The sequence below is a fragment of the Ambystoma mexicanum genome, chromosome 14, assembly GCF_040938575.1.
Source record: "Ambystoma mexicanum isolate Mex_15411 chromosome 14, UKY_AmexF1_1, whole genome shotgun sequence".
NCBI lineage: Eukaryota > Metazoa > Chordata > Amphibia > Caudata > Ambystomatidae > Ambystoma > Ambystoma mexicanum.
Window position 1 is genome coordinate 320,357,132 of NC_090940.1, and position 21,050 is coordinate 320,378,181.

General features: G+C 45.6%; 1 protein-coding gene across 1 annotated transcript in view; it reads left to right on the plus strand.

Moving 5' to 3' along the window:
* NRDE2 (NRDE-2, necessary for RNA interference, domain containing) overlaps positions 1-21,050 on the plus strand; it is a 746,570-nt gene that overhangs the window by 279,483 nt on the left and 446,037 nt on the right. Inside the window, exon 5 of the mRNA XM_069637454.1 lies at positions 5,097-5,559. Coding sequence (XP_069493555.1) covers positions 5,097-5,559 — 463 coding nt within the window. The remainder of the gene's footprint in view (positions 1-5,096; positions 5,560-21,050) is intronic.

Genomic DNA, 21,050 nt, shown 5'->3' on the forward strand with positions numbered 1-21,050 from the left:
AAGTCAAAAGTTAAGTCAACTCTTAGAATTGAATCTTACCTGCATCTTAATTGCATAGTTCTGATGCAGACTCATTATCTCACCTAACAGGTTTTGAACTAACAGGCTGCACAATAATCTCTGCAGCAGGTTTATTGGACCACTGAGCTGCCTTTCCCAAAAGGCTGTTGACACTGAGAGGCACATAGGGTTAGCGCACTAGCAGTTCCACGTGAGGTTTACCTGACATAAATGGCTTTTCAAAAGCTCTATGCCTGTTTGGACTATCCTACATTAGTCGGAGATTCATAATGAGTCTTTGAAATGTGCTACATTTTTGGCAGTGGGACTCGGTAATCAGACATGGGAGAAGCAGACATTTTGAAAAGCGCAAGACCGAGCAGAAGGGATTGAAGTATATGAAAACAATGCCATCTTCTCACACTGTCGGAGGTTGGTGGAAAGAGCTCAGACACTATTCTTGCTCAGTACTTTAGCTTGCTGCAGAAAATGCCAACACATGCGTGTGCTTTCTTAACAGCAGCTCTGTTAAGAAATTCAGGTACTGTCCCAAAACATAGCAGTCCTGCTACGAAATGGGGGCATGATGCAATCAGCCCTGCTGTGAATATTTGGCATTGTACCATGACATGCATATAGCAGCTCTGCAGATAAATTAGGCTACTTTGCCTGAATATATAGCATCCTGAGAGCTAACGGTACAATCTATACCACTGAAAATATATACAGCACTGCTTATACCTGTATCCATTATACCTGAGTGTACTGGGTGGTCAGAAAGGGAGTTAAAGTTCAGACCACATGCCTAGCTATTTGTTGCTCTCGAAGAAAACAAACTATGTATAGTGCCCTTTCATGCACGCGAACATATGCTATCTTAAGACTAAAAACACATCTTCATATAGAACACCAAAAATGTGTTTCCTTCTCGCAAAAGCCAAACAACTGCTTGCTGCGAGGCTCTCCTAAAAACTTCCAAGAGATCAAGCTCCCAGATGCCCCCGGGTTCAATGCGCTTTATGAATATCAAAATAAATTCATAAATAAAGAACCCCAAGGCATTGAATGCAATTGATGTGCTTCTGTGATGAAAAGAAAACAAAGTATAAAATACCCATGCTGCTGCAACTGGGCAGCCTCCATTAAAGCGGATTAGGACTGAGGAAAATAAAGCAGAAATGCAGCCCTCGTTTAAGACAATTTTGTACCTTTTTTCCTAAAGCAAAGTGAAAAGCATGTTCATGATTCAAGAAGCTTTGATAATACTGTAACCTACAAAATGCAGGCAGTTGAACAAAGTGAACAAAACACAAATTCCCTTTTACATTATTCAGAAAGTATTATCTTGATAGAATCATTAAGAGGAGAGTGTTAAACAAATTAAACCGACCAGGACTCATCCCATTTGCTTCTTTCAAAGAACTATGTGGATTGCTAAAGTAAAGGGTGATTTGCAACCCGCTGCTGGCCAGGCTGTCACCAGTAAGCGTAATGATTTGTGGGGCTGCTGCCATGAATAGGCTGTGTAGGTGGTATGCAAGGAAGAATTAAAAGGGCTGTATTGACAAGATTTCTGTGCGTAAAAAGGCCTCATACGCACCTTATTTGGAGGGCTGGCTGTAAAGGGTGGCAGGGAGGAGAGGGGCAGACGGTGTCTAGTGAGTGAGGTGGTGCAGGGGGCAACTAATTGGACTAGGTTTTGAGGAGGAGAGACTGCTTGAAGAGGTGTGTCTTCAGTTCTTTTCTGAAATGTAGGAGCGTAGGGGGCGAGTCTGATGCTGACTGGGAGGAGGTTCCATAGTCTTGGGGCATAGACAGAGAGAGCTTGTTTTCTGGTCCTTTCCTTTTTGCAGAGAAGGATTTCAAGTCTGCATCTGTCCTGGCTTATGTGGTGCGCTGTCTGCCAGAGATGCTGAGTTTCTCTGCGAGGTAGCTGGCTGACTTGAGGGTGACTTATAGACTATGCAGCAAGACTTGAAGGTGATTTTTGCGTGCAGTGGGAGACAGTGAAGATCAGTGAGGGCCAGGGTGATGTGGTCTTATCTGCGCAGACCCTGATGGAGTGTGCAGCCACTTGTAGGACACTTCTCAGGGGCACAAGGGAAGACAGCAGGAGGCCTTTGATGAGGGCATTGGCCCCATCCAGGTGCCATTGGACCAGTGCTTGAACTGTGGATCGAAAGCTGCCTGAAGGGTGGAAGAGCTTGACTTTCTGCAGGAGGTTGAGTTGGTAACAAGCTGTCTGAGTTTTCTTAGCTATGTGTGTCTTGAAGCAGAGGTGTTTGCTGATGTGGAACCAAGGGACTTGGTGCAGGAGGTGAGCTCAGGTGTCGGGTAGCCTTGGCGATCTAGAGGAGTCCATCTGAACAAATTGCTGGCGGTTGGCAAGATAGGACTTGAACCAGCGTAGGACAAGGTTACTGATCCCCATGTGCTGATGTAGGGTGTCCGTGAGCGCCTGGTGATCTACTGTGTCGAAAGCGGCTGAGAGGTCAAGAAGAACCAGGAGGCAGGGGTGGCCGTGGTCAAGGATGTTGAGGGCATCGGCGATCACCTGTATGGTTGCCGTCTCCGTGCTGCATCGGGGTCTGAACCCGGATTGGTAGGTTTGGAGGAGATTGTTGTTTTAAATGTGTTGCTGCAGTTGCGCTGCTACAGCTTTCTCGTTGATATTACCTAGGACGGGAAGATGGGTGATGGGGCAATAGTTACCTAGGTTGTCGGGATCCAGAGTGGGTTTCTTTAGTAAAGGCAGGATTTTGTCCTGTCTTTAGGGTCGATGGGAAGGCGCCTTGAGTTAAGGAGCTGTTGATGATATCCAGGTAGAGAAGCAGAGCTTCTGCAGGGAGGGTCTTGAGGATGGATGCTGGGAGGATGTCAACTGTATACAATGACTTTGAGAGTGGCTAGGATTCCTACCAGGTCCTCTGTAGAGAGTGTCTTAAATGTTGTCCAAGGTGTGGAGATTTCTCAAGGAGGGGCATAAGATGATGTAGAGCCTGGTGTCTATGCGCTGGCTAATCTTGCTGATTTTGACAATGAAGAAGGTGTTGATGGCTGTGGATTTTTCAATGGAGTGTGGCATGGCAGGGTCAGGTAGCGGGTTGCCGCAGTGCTTGACCTTTTTGAAGAGGCATTTACTTTTGTCAGCTTCTGCTAGGTGTTCTGATAGTTGGAGGCCTTGGCTCTGTTGATTAGTTGTCGGTGCATTGCTCAGAGTTCCTTGAGGAGCGCCAGGTCGGATGCAGTCCTGGAGCAGCACCAGATTTTCTCTTGTTTCCCGATTGCTCTTTTTCTGAGGTTGATATTTTGCATGTACCAGGGATCTTTCGGTTTGCAAGTGTGTTGTTTCAGAGACGGGTGTCGGTCGATTGAGGCTGAGAGGCTGGGGTTGAGTACTTCCATTAGAGAGTCACAGTTCAGTTGGGGGGTTCAGTCCATGTGAGGTGGCGGTTGGCAAGGTCTTCCATGAGTGCTTCCTCCGGAAAGTTCTTAATGAACCTAAAGGTTTGTCTGATGGGTTTCTGCTAGGAGTGCTTGACTGGGGAAGGCCTGGTGGTCAGAACAATCAAGCTTTAGAGGAGAGTTGTAGTGGAGGGAATGCAAAGCAGTGATGATTAGGTCGAGGATGTTAACCCATCTCGTGCATTGGGGCTTGCTTGTGCGGTGTGAGGCTGAGGGTGTCAAGAAATCTGAGGAGAGCTTCCTTCATTGGTTTGGTGGCCTTGTTGCCTGGGAGGTTGAAGTGGCCCAGGAAGATGTTGTTGGCGTGCGTGTGGTGACCAGGTCGGTGAAGTCTCTGATGAAGGTGTTGTTGGGTTTGCGTGGTCTGTAGATGCGATGGAAGGTTACTGGGTCCGTCGGGGAGAGCGTGAAATGGCCGAAAACTTTGAAGCAGCCAATGTTGTTGATGTCAAACCTGGTGCAGGGCCACAAGGTCTTGTGGATGACTGAGGCCTCCTCTGTCTGTCTTGTTTGTCCGATCTCTATGTTGGATGCAGTAGCAGTCACGGACAAGTACGTCTCGTATGTGGGTGGAGGTGGGTGTCAGCTCGGTCTCAGTGATGAAGATGCCGTCAAGGTCTTGTGTAGTGATGAGGTTGGCAATGTCTGCTGCATGGGTGATAGCTGAATGGACGTTGGTGAGCATCAACTTCTGTGCTGTGGACGGTGAGGGGGTGCTGATGTCCTTGAGTCTGATGTGGATTGCTGCATTCCGCAGGCCATGCCTCAGAGGAGGGGCGATGGCGTTGGCTTTGCCGGATGATTGTGGGGGATGGCCTGTGGAGACAGAGGGAGAAAATATATGTCAGGGCGTGCTCACCTGTTGTCTGAGCAGGGGTTTGGGCCCTGGTTCCTCCCGGTCACACCAGGAATTGCCCTTCACTTCGGACGCCCGGGCGAGTGATGTCCTTGATCTAAGAGTTAAGAGAAGAAAGGAAGAGGCAGGACTAAGAAGGTGGGTGGGCTTAGGCCACGTGACCTAGATCCACTTGCAAATGCTCACCTACTGCAAAGGAAAGGAGGCTGGAGGTCTGCTTAAGTAGGGAAAAAGGGCAGCAAAAGTGTAATGCACCAACAGTTAACCAGTGATTGACAGGTAGGCAGAGCTTAAGCCACTTTGACGAGATCCACTTGCACCTGCTCACCAACTGCAAAGGAAAAGAGGCTGGCGGGCTGCTTCAATAGGGAAAAAGGGCACCGTATATAGACACAAAAGCATGAATACTGGAACCTATGTCCACATCATCTGCAGGTCATTATCGTTAGCCACTCCCACACAAATTTACTTTTTTCCCCCATTACAGGAAGCAAGAGCAAGACACAGTTCTCAAATCGGGGGTTTGGGGGTGAGAAAATATAGTGTGGACCATAGTAAACATCCTGTAATTGTTCTTTCCATCAAGGACTGGAGAGATGTTTGCCACGACAGGGTTCTTTTTGATTCATAGCCTGAGCTTTGCTCTTTCCTCTTTGAGTAAAAAATAGCTTCTCTTTACATAGCAGCAATGTATAATTGTATACGTTTTTTCTGTCATAGGCCATTGGTTCATAACAAACATTACTTTATTTCCCTTGTTAAATTATGTTTTTAGATACAAAAGAAAAGGTAATTCCTCAATGGGCATCAATCCAAAGAAACAGTGTATCGTTTGGGAAAATTCCATCTCTGTGAAGAAACCACCCAACAAACGGTCTGATCGATACTTCACCAAAAGTGGCGTCAGTCTTTTGACCAGTGCTGCCATCCCTGTACCCTGCAATACCCAGAGCTTGAAGTCCGACCAGAGTGCTTTCATCCCAGTGCCAGACTGGAAAGAAGGGGAAGCCAAGGCCTTGCATTCGACAGAATCCTGGGTGAACCCGTTGGGTATATACGACCCCTCAACAACTTTGTGGTTACAAGGCAAGGGTGTGCCGGAGACGGAAAGCAAGTTGCCACTACCCCGGGAGTGTAGTGAGGACCACCGACTCATTGGAAAGGTGGAGGAGTTTAACCGAAAGCTGAGAGAGAACCCTGGCGATGCACAGTTATGGATGCAGTTTGTTTCTTTTCAGGTACTGTGCCCTTTCTGTACGTAGCCTTGGTGTGTGCCGTGTTACTGTGCTTTTGGCTTGCTTGCTCCTGCAGTGGTGGAAATGGCAAATAATTGGTGGGGGATCCCACAAGGGCCATAGTGGGGGCAGAGTTTCGGGGGCGCTGGCCGAGGAGGCGGGTTTTGGGGGCGCGGAGCTGGCAGTTGACCTCCGATCAAAATAAATGTCCAAAATAATAGTTTAAAACAGCGCTATTTGTTTCATGCTGCTACTTTTCCAAACTATATATCAATTCCACTTAAAACCACTTCCATAGCACTGGTGATAAGTTACTTCATGTGTGGATTATAGTTTTGACCAGTGTTGCTGAGTAAATATTCTTTAAAATGCACAATTTGCATCCCATTTTATAAAGAAAACTCCTCCTTGGGTACTATTGAAACAGGGTGATTTCTGTTCGCCATGAGCAACGTTTTCATTTACTTGAGCCACACCTGGCACAGCTCCTGCAGCTCCCCTCTGAAAGCAGTTGGGTGGCTGCATCCTGTGGGATAGTTTCAATGTTAATAGGGGTACTTATTTATGCAATGTTTGCCAGATACATGGACCCGGATTATTTATTTATGCAATGTTTGTCAGATACAGGTATCCACCAAACATTGCATAAATAAATAATCCGGGTCCATGGGAATACAGGTATCTGTCAAACATTGCATAAATAAATAATCTGGGTGCATGGGATACTGGTATCCGCCAAACATTGCATAAATAAATTATCCGGGTCCATGTCCTTACACAGGGTCACCAGAGGAAGGTACAGTTTGCTGCGTGAGCTTTTTTCCCCCCAGTGCTGACTCTCGCCGGATCCCGAGATCTGGCTACACATCTGGTGCCATATCTTGGATCCGGCGAAACACAAACAAGCATATGCACAACTTAAGCGTGATGAGGATTTGCTTTCAGTTGAGCAGCCTCCCATCACAAACTAGCAAAAGCAGATTGGTCACTATGTGGTACTCAGCAAGGAAGGAGTAATTGTTTAATGTTAATCTTAAAGGATATTTGTACCACACACTATCACCACCGGAGTGGTCCCCTGGCGCTCTGGTGGATCTGAAAAAGCAAAGGGGTGGGGTGAGTTAGTGGGACAGAGCCGGAAAAGTGCAAGAAAGCAGTGATGTGCTGTTGGCAACTTCAGTTCGGTTAGCACCATGCGCTGAGCTTAGGTGTGCTTTTTGGTGGGTAGCCATTGTGTTCTATTGTTCAAAGCTGTGTGTGTTTGTTTTGTTGTTGCGGTGTAGCGAAGTTTGAGCGGTTTGCTGTGCTTTAGGGGTTGTGGTTGCGTTTGGTTAGAGTTCGAGAGGCGTATGCAGAGGGGTGACATTGTGAGTGGGTCGTTTATTGGCCTCGCTATCTAGATCTGATACGTTCTAATTTCCAAGATCTTTCTAGATGTGGCGTGTGAATATTTCCCCATTTCTATCTAGATCCGGCACTTGCTAACATTCACAATCCTGTCTAGAAGCGACGCAAGCCAATATTTACAATCCTGTCTAGATATGACGCGAGCCAATATTCACAATTCCATCTAAATGTGGTAGTGGCTAATATTCACAATTCCAACTAAATTTGGTAGTGGCTAATATTCACAATTATATCTAAATGTGGCAATTGCTAACATTCACAAACATGTCTAGAAGTGACACAAGCCAACATTTATAATCCTGTCTAGATGTGATGCGAGCCAATATTCACAATTCCATCTAAATGTGGTAGTGGCTAATATTCACAATTATATCTAAATGTGCCAATGGCTAACATTCACAATCCTGTCTGGGTGTGATGTAGGCTAATATTCACAATTCCGTCTGTATGTGACGCAGGCTAATATGCAGTTCTTTCTAGTTGTTCACCTGGTTAGAATGAATATCCTGGTCTGCTATGTTCTGAGGGTAGGTTGAGTGGCAGGGCTTCGAAATAGAGTGATTGCTCTACTCCCCACCCAGGCCACACCTACTTTGATGGTTGCTGCTGGTTGACCGCTGGCCTCCCCTGCTGACACCTGCAGACACAGTTTGGAGCTGCCCATGGGCCCTTAGCCACAGGGTGTGGGGTGAAATAGCCCTAAAATGCCATAACTACAGGTCCGAGTCGGAGGGGGAGATCCCTCAGCAAAAGGCCTGCACTGGAGTAATTGGCAAATTGAGGCCCTGCAGTTGCAAAGTGAAAAGGAGCAAAATTAGGTGTCCAAACTTGGAGATGCCTAAAAATGTGCATTGCCTTCTCAAAGGGAAAGACCAATGGCATAATTTTCCATGAGAAAACTGAAATAATATCCTCCTGAACTACCGTTCACAGAAGCCTAAATGGGATGGCAGCTTTGTGAGCTACAGTTACTGTGCAGCAGAATGCATTTCGGTTTCAAGATTAAAGTGTTTGAATCCGTGTTTACTTTGCAGTTAAAGACAGGCTCCCCCAAATGTATGCAACATTTTCAACATAAGAGTTTGTTTCCTGTCATGTTGGGAGCCTGAACGGGGTTAAATTCTGCAGTCAAATGAAGGCCCTTTTCCACTGCTAAGACTACCAACGACATTTCGATTTTGCCTTTAAGTAACAATGTGTAAAACAAGATGTGCATCAAAGTCTGCAAATATGTACATTGTTGCCGTTCTGTGATCACTGTTTACAGCAAATTACTGTGCAAGGGTTTTACATACAAAAGGGTGCATTTGCTAAGGTTGGTTAAAAAGTAAAAATGCCTGCAGCAGAGAGAGGCCCCAAATTGTGATGCTGGTTTTGTTTCTGCTGTGGGGTTTTTTCAAATGTGAAACTGAAGCTTCAAAGCCTGTTGCTCTGGTAATGTGAGTCTGGCTTCCCTTCAAGCATGGGTACTCTCCAGCAGTTTATGGTCCAAACCACTTAGGCCCCAATAAAATTGGCCTGAGCCAGCAACTAGCCTTTTGAAGCTCAGCAGAATGTGATCTCATCTCGGCACAGACCCTTTGTGATGTCACAGCCATTCTTGGCAAAGGTGGGGGCTAGTTTAAGGAGGGAGCTGATTTTCCATTGTATAAAATAGGAGACGCACTTTTCATTGTGTAATGTCAATAATGTTCAGTCCAAAATATTCATGTGCAGATTTCTGAAAAGCTGTCTGCATGGCGAATCTACTGGGTGACACCAACCTATCAAAAGTTATAGAAAATAAATGGTGTCCTCTGCATACATATGACCATCATAAAAATTGGAGAAGATGTGTAACACGTGCTAGGTGTTCTGCCCATCGAAGGCCTGAATTTTCAGTAATATGGTTTGGCCGGAAAGTAGGGAAAACTGTGGCTTTGCACCAGTAGGTCCCACGGTCATCAACCCAAGTTTAGGTGACTGCCTTAAAAATATAGTATGTAGAAATATGGCCATCGGGGACATAACATGAGGAGAAAGGATAGTTATTAAAATGTGAGATTTCTAGGTCCAACAGCCAGATCCAACCCTCTGCCCCTGTCATATGAGTGATGGGGTATCCTCCCCTGACTGCTCTAATCACGCCTACTTTCTCTAAGCCTACCGGCTTAGGGAGGGGGAGGGTACCCTTGACCATTGCCCCATCAGTTGTGCAAGGAGAATGACACAGCAGTGATGTAATTTGGCTTATAAATAGGTTACTCCTCCTCAACTGGAGATACTCTCTACAGAATCCGAGCTGTGCAGCTGACAGGAGATCTGGGGCTATACTTTCAGAAATTGGGCCTAATCCTGGAGTGAAGCAGGCACCTGGAGTAACTGGTTGGGAGCACAGAGTGAGGCCTTGAGTGACCCAGTTGATGATCCTGGCAGTGGAGCCCTGCACCATTTATGACTATAGCATCCTTTTCTTCTGTAAGTATAGATGTCCACATCCATAGATTAAACAAGTCCTATCTATGTAAGCACTAGCCTAGAATTTCCATAAGGAAAAATCCTTTATTCTGTTTTTGTGAAATTTAGTCATTGTTCTATGGAAAAGTATTTTTATCTGTCTGTGCAATTTGGTAACTCTTCCCGTGACAAATATTGTGTTTCTCTGTGCTGTTAAGTCATTTTTCCTATGGAAAAAGATCATCCCTTGTGTATCTTTTGATCATAGTTCTCTTTCCCCTGAAGAGCCCTTTGTTTGTTTGCATTGTTAAGTAAGTTATTTCCCTAGTACTTTGCTCCGTAAATCAATTAATTCCCCCATTAAAATTCATGGAGCAAGATTGTTCCAATTCGAAACCAACTATCTTGTGACCTGTGAGGTTATTTAATTATTATTCCCACTATGAGCTAAAACCGAATTTGTCCATGTGTAAATTGTGTGTCGAAAACAAATCCCCATTTGCATCTGTTATAATAAACGCAAACTATTGCTCCCACTGTGAGAATCTCTTTGCCCAAAACATCCCTGTGAGTTGCCCCTGTCATTTTCACTAAAAGCTGTGGTTTCTATGTGCCTTTCCCATTGTTGAAAGCGTGTGTGTCATTTCCAGCTCCAGCCAAATTCATTGTGATTTATAATTCCGTTTTTCCAAAACATTCTCTTCTTTCTCTAAAAAGTGATTTTCCTGCTCTATCCTCCTTCCACTATCATGTTCTGAGTTTGGATTTAGCATTGCAGTTTCCTTCCTTTTTATGGTTTTGAGCGTGCTTGCCATTTCCAGCTCCAGCCAAATTAATAGTGATTTACAATTTCGTTTTTTCCAAAACCTTCTCTTCCGCCTTTAAAAAGTGATTTTCCTACTCAATCCTTCTTTCCCTATTATGTTCTAAGCTCGGATTTAGCATTGCCCTTCCTTTATTTTATGGTTTTGAGCTTGCCTGTCAATTTCAGCCCCAGTAAAACCTAGCGTGAATTGTATTTTCGTATTTTCACCATTAAAAATCGTTTTTCCTACTCAATCCTTCTTTCTCTATCATACCCTGATCTCGGATTCAAATTTTATTCCCTTTTTATTTTTGACTTTTATCTTTCATGTGATGCCTGTGCTAAAATCGGATTTCCTATGTGTGCTAGCTAGTCTGTGTTGAAGCCCTATTTGTTCTCTATTGTAAGCAGACCGAAATACCTTTGTGTGCTGTCCCATGATGGTATTATTGAATCATTGAAAAACCCAGTTTTACATTGTAAAATGGTAGAGCGCTTAACCTTCCTGCCATCAGTTGAGGGATATTAGTTGGCATTGCTTTTCACAACGCAAATTTGGTGTGCCATTTAATAAAGTGTTCATTGACAACACACCGGCCTGGTTTTGGTCTATTGGGACAAAGGGTGTTGGTTGAGGTTGGGTGTGGGACGGGTTGGAGCCCTCCTTAAAAAAACATTTGGGGGATTCTAAAAATAAAAAGCGGTTTGATGGTGCACACACCCACTGCAAGGGAAAAAGGTCTTTTACTTGCCTGTGCTGCATAAGATATAGTGACAACTGGCTGCACGGGCAGAGGGCTGCTGTGATTAGATTATCTATGATGGGGGCGGGAACAATCACAGCGCTTGGGAGCCGGGATTGAGGTGTCGAGTGAGGAAGCAGGCAGTAGGGAGAGGCTGAAGCACAGAGTGCGCTGATGGTGGCTTCCAAAAACGCAAAATGGGGATTTTGGGAAGGCAGTGGGGGTCGGGGTCTTGGCACCCCTCACCTCAGCCTTTTTTCCAGTTCTAAAAGGTGTGGGCAGCACGCCGTGCACAGAGTTGCCAGGCCCTTGTTATGCTTACCGGCGGGGACCATCAGGGCGCTTGGGAGGCGGGATGGAGATTGAGTGTAGAAGCGGGCAGGGGGAGGGCCTGAGGCACAGAGCGCACTGATGGTGGCTTCCAAAAACGCAACATGGGGATTTTGGGAAGGCAGTGGGGGGTCAGGGTCTTTGCACCACTCACCTGTGCCTTTTTTCCAGTTCTTTTGTCAAAATGGCCCTGGTCACCTTTTTTCGCCATTTTCTGTATGTGAGGTGTTTCTTGGCGTTTACTCTGTGCGTTGAGACAGGTTTGAGCCCTTTGTTTGTCTTGCCTTGGCTCCAGTCTGTCTGGAAGGACAGGATGTGAGGGATGGTCCCGAAACTCCCCTGTCCTTTGTCTCTAGGAGTGCCTGAATAAAACGAGTCCAGATTGGCCGGCTAACTGTCCTGAAAGGGTGTCTCCAGGCTTAGTGAGAGTTTCACTGAGCAATTTTTGCCTGTCCTGAAAGGACTGCCACCCTGCTGTGTGATTGCAAGACTAGGCTGCGCATGAATGGGAACATTTGCTTAAAAGGTGAGGTTCTTGGGATTACAGGCAGAGTCGACCACTGGAGGAAACATCTGAAGAAGAAACCGTGAAGAGAAGCCTGCTGCAACCTCCTGGACCTTCAATTGCCCAGTGAAGCCCGGCTGCTGTGCTAACCTCCTTTTTCACCTCAACAGAGAAGCTCAGACGGAACGACTTCTCCCCTTGGGCTAGTGGGACCAACTAACCCAGAGACGAACTCCACTTTAAAAATGTCAGATTGTGCTTTTCTGTTGTGAATCAAAACTTTGCTGATGCCATTGGACTGAGCATTGGGTTATGTGATTTTATTTTTTTTTTAGTTTTTGTGCATTCAGTTAAATATTAAACTTTAAGCACATTTTATTACACACAAATTTGATCAATATAAAATGGCATTTAAATTAAGTAAAACACATAAAATACATGCATAAAATGCTTGTACAGCATTACTCCTCTTTTCATAATTAATGGCTGTCCTCAAACGTTATTCTGGGATAAACCATAATTCTACCCTGCCTATGCATGATTTTACCTACAGAAAATTCAGACGGTACGTTTCATCGTGACCAAAATACCAAAAAACAAACCCACTGATTTGTTTTTGTTTTTTATTTTGGTGGTTGGGGGTACCCCCCGATTTATTCTCCTTATAACCCCACCCCAACCCTATCCCGACCCATTTTAACCCTTTACCCCACTATCCTATATATATTTATTTAATATTTTTATTGTATTTCGGTATTAATGTTCGCAATGAAATGTACCACACTGAAATGTTTTCGGTAATGTGACTGGGTTCTGAGCATTGTTGCCAATATGTACCTTTTTATTTTTTTTATTTTTTTTTTATTTTATTGGTTTAAAACAAACCTTTAAAATATTACACAAACATCTACACAAAACAAGAGTTTTACCGACATCGTCATCTTTTATCAATGCCCCCGACTGGATCAATTTCATTCTCCCCATACCTTCGAACAGAGATTGTCACCAAGATTTCCCCTTGCAGATGGTTTTTAAGAGATCTAAACCCTTTTCTCAGGCTCATTATTCACCTGCATTCTCTTTTAAATTCGCTTCGACAATAGCCAGAAAGGAAGTCAAGGGCAAGATTAGTTTCATGTCCAGTCCATTCCACATTTTCCGCCACCACTCCTCTGCGCACGCAGAACGATTTGCATCTGACCATTGGCCCAGATGTATTGATCTAGCGTCTCTTAGAGCTGAGCAGAAGAGGACTAAGTGTTTTAAGGATTCTGGCTCCTTATTACAAAAGCGACAAGTAGAGGTTAGTCCCGCATTACACGCCCAATATCTGGTTCGCTCTTTAGTTCTTAATGCATTCAACCGGAACAGTAAAAATAATCTTCTTGCATTTGCGTTTGGAAAGCAGGACAAGTATTTTTGCAAGATGTTGTACCCTCTTGCTTCCGTAGGAGAGTCTGTCATCGCGTTAGCCATCAATCGCTCATGACATGTATTTATCCAGTCAGCACGCCATAGTCGCACTTTTGCGGCCGCAGGATTATTATGGAGAATTTGCAAGCTGATGTTGTTACTCACCAGAAGATCTTCACAGCGTTTTATCCATTGAGAAAGGATATCTGGACTTCCTGATGCCGCCTTGTGAAAAACCTGGAATTGAAATATTCCCGCTTCTGCACACGTTTTTCGAAATAGTGCAAGTTGGTTCCAGCATATTCTCGCATGCAAGGAGATTAATGCTAATTCATACCGTATACAGGCAGTTGCGATTCCAGGTGGTAGATTTAGGGTCTTTGACCAGAACATATGTTCTAGTGAGCTCCAATGTGTTGATGGGCAACCAAAGGCATTTTCTGCACCATATACCAGAATTGGTACTACTTTTTGTTCATAAAAGTTGCGTAATGGTATCATTGAAAATTGCCCATATTTTTTGTGTATTACCAGACCTTGACAGGCCAACTGGCCACATTTCCTTTTTGAATCGGCCACCCAAGGCTCCTCGCAGATACTGGAATTAAGTGTCATGCCAAGGTATTTTACACTTTTTGATATCTGCAATTTCTCTTGATTTAGAGACCATACATACTTTGGGCCTTTTGAGTTGTGACTTGTTTTCAAGTTCTCGAACACCAATATTTCTGTTTTAGATGTATTGATCTTCAAATTATTCTGGCAAACATAGTTCTGTACAGCATCAAGTTTGCGTTGGAGCCCGATAGCTGTTAAATCCAGGATTACTAAATCATCTGCGTACAGCAGCCAGTTTATCTTCGATCCATTGAGATTAGGTGGAAAGGATCTCATTGTTTGAATCGCTTCACCGATATCGGAGATGAATAGGCTGAAAATCGCGGCTGCTAGTGGGCAACCCTGCTTCACTCCTTTCAGTGTCTTGATTTGGGTGGACAGCGTTCCTGAGGGATCCAGCCGAATGGCAATTGAGGTGTTTGTGTGGAGATCTTTAATTGCCGCTAGTAGGCCAACCGGGCAACCCCACAACTCTAGTTTTTTCCACAATAGTTCACGATCGATCATATCGAAGGCCATAGAGAAGTCGACGAAGGCAAGATACACTCTCGTGTTCGTTCTTAGGGCTTCCATTTTAAGCAGATTTAGAATCAACAGGTTTAGCGAGCATCCAACAAATTTCACAAAGCCCGCTTGTCGTTCGTCTATTTTTTTCGCTGTTTTGGCCCAGTTAATCAGTTGCACTTGCAAAAGAGAGGCGAAAATCTTACCCAACACATCAAGCAAGGCCACCGGGCGATAGTTTTTTGGTGATGCTCTATTCCCCTTCTTGAAGATCGGCACAATAATGCCAGTCTTCCAAGAGGTTGGGACTTGCTTTTGTTGGCTGATTCTCGTAAATAGATCAAAACATATGTCAGTCCATAGGTCGGGGAATTGTTTGATCATGCAGTTAGATAACCCGTCAGGACCGGGCGCACGAGAGTTTTTAGCTCTCACAATTATCTCTCGGATTTCATCCTTGGTAAAGTGTAGGTTCCATGAGGTTATGTTGGAGAATGGCACAATTGGAACAACGTCTTTGGAGTATAGGTCTGTAAAGTGCTTGACCCACTCCTTTTCTAATACTGGGCACGCTTGCAGAGCCATTTGCGAGGATTCCATGCAGTTGATGGTACGCCAGAACTCGCCACTGTTCTTATTCCTGAGAATCTTCATCATTGCTTCGGCGTCATTTTGCTGTAGTACAACTCGATGACTTTTAAGCCAGTTTTTATAGGCTTGTTTAACCGCTTTGTTTTTTGCAGTTATTTCAGACTTGGGGCCCTGATTGTTTTTTCGAATCTCTGCTCTCATGTATCTTTTCCGTTGCATTATCATAAGCTCAAAGCTATGTTTTTTCGTAAATGACTGGTTTTTGAGACCAAGATTCCTGCTTTTAAACTGAGACAGAATTGGCGTGTAATCAACCTCTTTCGTCGTTGCCTTCAACTGGCGGCTTATCTTCATCACGTCCTGCTCTTTCAGTTTTAAGCGAAGGCGATTGGTTTCCACCAATACTTTGGAGTTCCACTTATTGTATTGCGGGCCTTTCGTGTCAAGGAATCTAAGTACCAGCATATCGTGATCACTGTTGGGCATTGAGCGGATTTTCATAGTTTTTATTTTTCTGTGCAACGTATCGGATACAAACATGTAATCGATAGTGGAACTTTGCCCATCGCGCTGCCATGTGGACTTAGCTGGAATGTCACCCTGCGTGTGACCGTTTAACATCGCAAGCCCTCTCACTTCCATCTCTTCTCTCCATATATCTGCCAAACGGTTTTTAGAGGAATTCTGAGGTTTGAAGAAATCGATGTTTAGATCACCACAAACTATCACTGCGCTTCCACTGCTTGATTCCAGCAACTTATCAAGGATTGCAGTAATTTGGTCGACGAATGGCAATGAACCAGTCCGTTGATGGTTCCAGTATACATTAATGATATAGATCACATCACAAGCATTGGTAGCAGCAACAGTTTTACGTATCTCGCAGACTTGAATAAATGCTGTGTAATTGACTGAGTTGTGCAGTCGGTAGCCCGATGATCTTTTAATCATTGTTAACAGACCTGCAACTGGACGGCCCTTCTCGGCTTTAATCGCTGGATTTAACGCACACTCGTACTCTGGAGCTATAGGTAGTTCGCGCATCCAGGTTTCCTGTAAACAAATAAATTGTAGGTCTTGTGCCCAATTGTTGTTTAGGAGATGTAAAAAACCGCGTGTGTTCCATGAGGCAAAGGAACATTCCTGCTCGGTACTAGTATTTGGGCGTTAGCTGATCGAATGTGCATTCAAGGCCACAGCCATCCATTTCCAGTCTTCCGCCCGTTCGGGTTCCCTTTGATTATTTGTTTGTGGTGGCACGTAATTTCCTGGGCATCTCCCATTGTCAATGGTAATTTTAATTCTCTCATTTGGGACAATTCGACTCTGCGGGTTCTTTTCTGCCGCCATAAAGCCTTGGGACGGAAGAGATGGAAGCAGGGCCGTGCAAAAGAGATCGATCTGTTCAGGATAGACCTGCCGATTTAATTCTCCTTGAACTGGATTTCTCGCCTCTTCGTAAGCTTTAGACGTCCATTTCATAGGAAGCTGGATATCGCCAAGCTCAGTTGTCGTCGCATCTTTAACTTTTTCTCGTTGTTCCGGGTTTCTCGCTTTATACGTGTCGAAACCCATTGATAGTAGCTCTTCATTCGCCTCCAAGATTACATTTGCGATTAAGTTGGAATTTACATGTAAAATCACCTTATCGGTGCGACGTTCCTCAGGAAATTCGATTATTTTCAAGTCTTTCGACTCCAAAGAGCGAAGTCGGGGTACATAGTGAAGCAGTTTTAGCACATTGGTTCTGTTCAAAATTAGTTTGTCCTCGCCCTCCAGACGCTCAAGCACTAATTTGATCAGCAATGAGAGTTCTGTTTGTCTAGGAGCGTGCGGCGCTGTCTTATTTTTCAGATTTAGTGTCGCCGGGGAGGCCTTATGAAAGACCAGTTTCTGAGATTTCTCTGTAAAGGCGTCAAAAACGGGGGACACCTCTGAACAGAGTTCTTTTTTTTTGGCAAGTGGCCCAGTAGATCAGTTTTTTGAGACTTAAGTAGGCCTCGAAGCCTTTGTCTTTCCCTTTTCGCATGCAGGGTCAGGAAGACTGGACTCCTCTGCTCACTGATTATTTCAGGCTCCTCATTAACCTGTGGCATAATCTCGCAAATTCTATTTTTGGCAACTCGAATGGGGCAAGTTGAAGGAGTTTCACATTGCTGTGCTTCCAATTTAGGACAGCTTTGGTTTTCTGGTGCTGGATTCTGAGAGTTGTTACTTATGTTTTTGCCAGCTAAAGAGGTAACCACTTCTTGAACGGTACATATGTCGTCAGTGGTTTTATGCATCTCATCATCAGGATCGATGTTATCTTCATAAACTGACATGTTCAAGAGTTCTGTTTGTATGACTGAGACCTCAACGTTCGACGGATTCTGCAACCCCTTGGACTTTAAGTCATCCAGTTCGTGATGAGCATTTTGCGTCTCCTTAATAGTGTCTGCTAATTTCAAGCTGGTAGTAATAGCCTTGTCAACTATTTGAAACATATTTATGTTCCGCAGAAATTTGCGAGCTCCTTTTAGTTGCGATTTTTTTCTGGCAGGCATGTTTTTTTGCTTTTTCGATTGAGCGTTACAAGACTTTCTGCCAGCATGTATAGCGCGAATGCACTTCGTTATCTAAGCTTCCGAAGATGGGAAACAAGCCTACAGGCTTTGGAGTTGCCACTTTTGCGAGTTGCAGCTCGGGGGCCAACTCTGTAGTTTTCTGTACTATAGAAGTGCCGGAGGCCATTTGCACGTCCCCTAAAGCTGGATTGAATGCATTTTTTGATTGCAGAAATGCTGTGTTAAAGGAAATATCAAGAGAAGGTGTTTGGCCAACGTTTTTATCCCGAGGTTCACTCACAGACATTTGTTTTTGAGCCTCCGTTTCCCGCGTATATGGACTGTCCTTCAGTGATTCATGAGAGATGTTAATCACCTCACTTGATACGGCATCAACAGCCTTATCATCCTGGAGGACTTGCTTCAATTGGTGGATTGGTTCTGAGCATAGAGGCGACGTCTTAGCCAACGGTGAGGAACTTGCAAATGTATTCACATTAGTGAGCAGGGCTTTACTTCTCGGCGCTTCTGGATTTTCGTCGCCCAGCCGGCCTTCGTTTTTTTTGCTAACATGTGATCTATGAAACAAGGACAAGGCTTCCTTTGCGACCTCAGCGAATAATTTTTTGTCAATCATGTCATTCTTTTTTGCCTCTTTTACTGCTGTAATACCAGCCAAAATTTGATGCAATACATCTTCTTGTTTATGTCTCTCCAACTCTTGTATTGATTCAAGATGGATCAGTTTTTAATTCAACAAGGCTAGTAACGTAGTGACGTCCTTGACATTGTCGCTCAAGGATTCGTATAACTTAGTAAAGGGTGCCATCGAGATTGCCATTGCCGATGTAAGCGCCATCATGAGATCGCTAGAGGGCCCATGAACACAGGGAGCTGTTCGATCTTCTGCTATCTTCCTCTCTATCTCAGGAACAAAACGCCTCCCTCCGGCCCATTTCCTCCTTATCTTTGGGAAGGGACGATCTCCCATTGAGGAATCTGACATTTCCGAATCATCAGACGACTCTTCACAAGTTAGACTTTCCCTTACATCGAGCTGGGTTTTCCTGTTATTAGAGTAACTGCTCGTGGGTGGGATCGGTATTCTTTTCTGGGAATCGACAATGTTATCCACTTGAGATTGAACAAGGCTCTCAGGCGATTCAGCAGTGCATGCTTTGCTTCTTTTGTAGTTGCTCGATCCCCATATATCGCAATTTAATTCGGTGACATTCGTACAAGATCTTTTCTGAGGGGCTTTTGGAGGTATTTCGGCTGTTGGGGTAGATACAGATGGTCGTTTACACGATCTAGATTTATTTAAGTTAATCAGATTCTGTAACACGGCCGAGACAACCTCTAGTGAGTTTCTTTTGTCATTGCCCAACGGGGCAGCTTCTTTAACAGGGGGTGTATGCGGGCTCAAATTCTGATGCCAAACGGTCGTCCCACTGGGCTCCTTAAAAGGGCTGTCGTTCAAAGCTATATTAATGGCAGATCTAGCACTGTCTGTTCCACTGGACAGCCCCGTATGGATCTCGGGGCGAGCAGACGCTGCTGCGTCAATCACCGCGGCAGCCAGATCTCCCAGGCGCAACACCAGCCCCGGGACGCCCACATTACCCTCCCCACACGTGACCTTGGCTGCCGCTGAAGGCCGTGCCCCCCCGGCCGGCCCACCTGCGTCATCAACGAGCGCCGCGGCAGAAGAGTCAGACGCAGCACTGGACCACCCGGCCGCTGCGGCCCCCTCTGTAACCGGGAGTCCTCCAGCCTCACCGGCAACAGCCGACGCGCACATCGTTGGCAACATGGCGCCACTGCTAGTCGGCTCATCCAGGTTAGATGTGCTCGTATTACTCGATAAATCAAGGTTATTCGTTGCCCCCTTCGCTTCGTTCTAGGATGTTATAACTAAGCACCCCTCATCCTCCGCCTGGTGCACATGGAAAAATGGGGCGGATAGGGGGGGTGAATTGAATTCAGCCAACACTGGAGGAGCCAGGGACGATGGCGAGAACTGCTTAATGGGTGCAATCTCGTCCGTGCGTTGCACGGGTTCAAACACTTCTTCCAACTGTGTGGCAGCATTATCATCAATTAAGTCAGTGTTACCAGATTGCGACCCACAAGAAAAGTATTCACTCACTTTTTTGTTGCTTCTGATGATGTTTGCTTGGGTCATGGTAGTCATTGCTGTTTGTCTTACTTGTGCTCTAGTCCTTCGTTGCACCTTAGACGTATTTAGATTTGATGGATCCATTTCTCGGGGAACAGTTAACCTGTGCGATCTCGCCGTACGCCGCTCGCCAAACAGCAAACAGTAAGATCCACAGCCCTTCGGTCCTCAGGGCTTAGCGCCACAAGGGTGAAAGAGGCGGCCTTATATACCTTGTGACCAAAGTCAGGTGACCAGGTCAGCTGCTGTTAAAGGTATAGGCACACGCACCTCAACACCTTCTTCCCCTTCTCTTTCCACTCGCCACAGCAAACAGTAAGATCCACAGCCCTTCGGTCCTCAGGGCTTAGCGCCACAAGGGTGAAAGAGGCGGCCTTATACACCTTGTGACCAAAGTCAGGTGACCAGGTCAGCTGCTGTTAAAGGTATAGGCACACGCACCTCAACACCTTCTTCCCCTTCTCTTTCCACTCGCCACAGCAAACAGTAAGATCCACAGCCCTTCGGTCCTCAGGGCTTAGCGCCACAAGGGTGAAAGAGGCGGCCTTATATACCTTGTGACCAAAGTCAGGTGACCAGGTCAGCTGCTGTTAAAGGTATAGGCACACGCACCTCAACACCTTCTTCCCCTTCTCTTTCCACTCGCCACAGCAAACAGTAAGATCCACAGCCCTTCGGTCCTCAGGGCTTAGTACCTTTTTATATGACTCGTTTAATTTTGTGTTGGGGATTGCAAAAGTAAACCTAGCTCTGAGAAATGTAGGGGAGGCATGATATCACAAGTATGTGTCACACCGCGCGCTCGCTCGCGGGCGTCACTTACTTGTCCTGGGGTCCCTGGTCCACGGCCGCAGCGGTCTCCTCCTTCATGGAGACTTTACCCGCGATGGCGTCTCTCCTCACGCCGACCCGCGGTTCGGATGGGCGCCGTGAACGCTGCCATCTTGCGAGGATCTGCGCATGCGCGGATCGTCAGTGTTTCGACGTCCCGCGCATGCGCAGTGTCGGAACATGCGTTCCAAGCCTCGTTTTGACCCTGAGCCATAAAAGGGCACCGCATACACAGGGACGACGCGTCTCAACGCGGTTGTTACTGTGTATGCGCTGCTGGAGTCCTGGTTCTTGTTGTCCAGTTCCCCAGTGTCCTGTTCTATCCTTTGCTGCCCAATCCTACCTCATTTCCTTATTCCGGTCTAGCTTCCTGGACTTCCTCCGACAGACGACAGAAGAACTTGTGCATGTATTGCGGTGGTTCTGGCCACTTTCTAGGTACCTGTCCATTACGTCCTCTGAAGAAACAGGAAAACTAACAGGCCCGTTGTTTCAGGCGAAGGCAGCAGCGGGCCGCCCTTCTGAATCCGTCCTTCCCCCCATGAACTCAGTACCCTTGTTGATCCTGAAAGTCGGTATTGCCTGG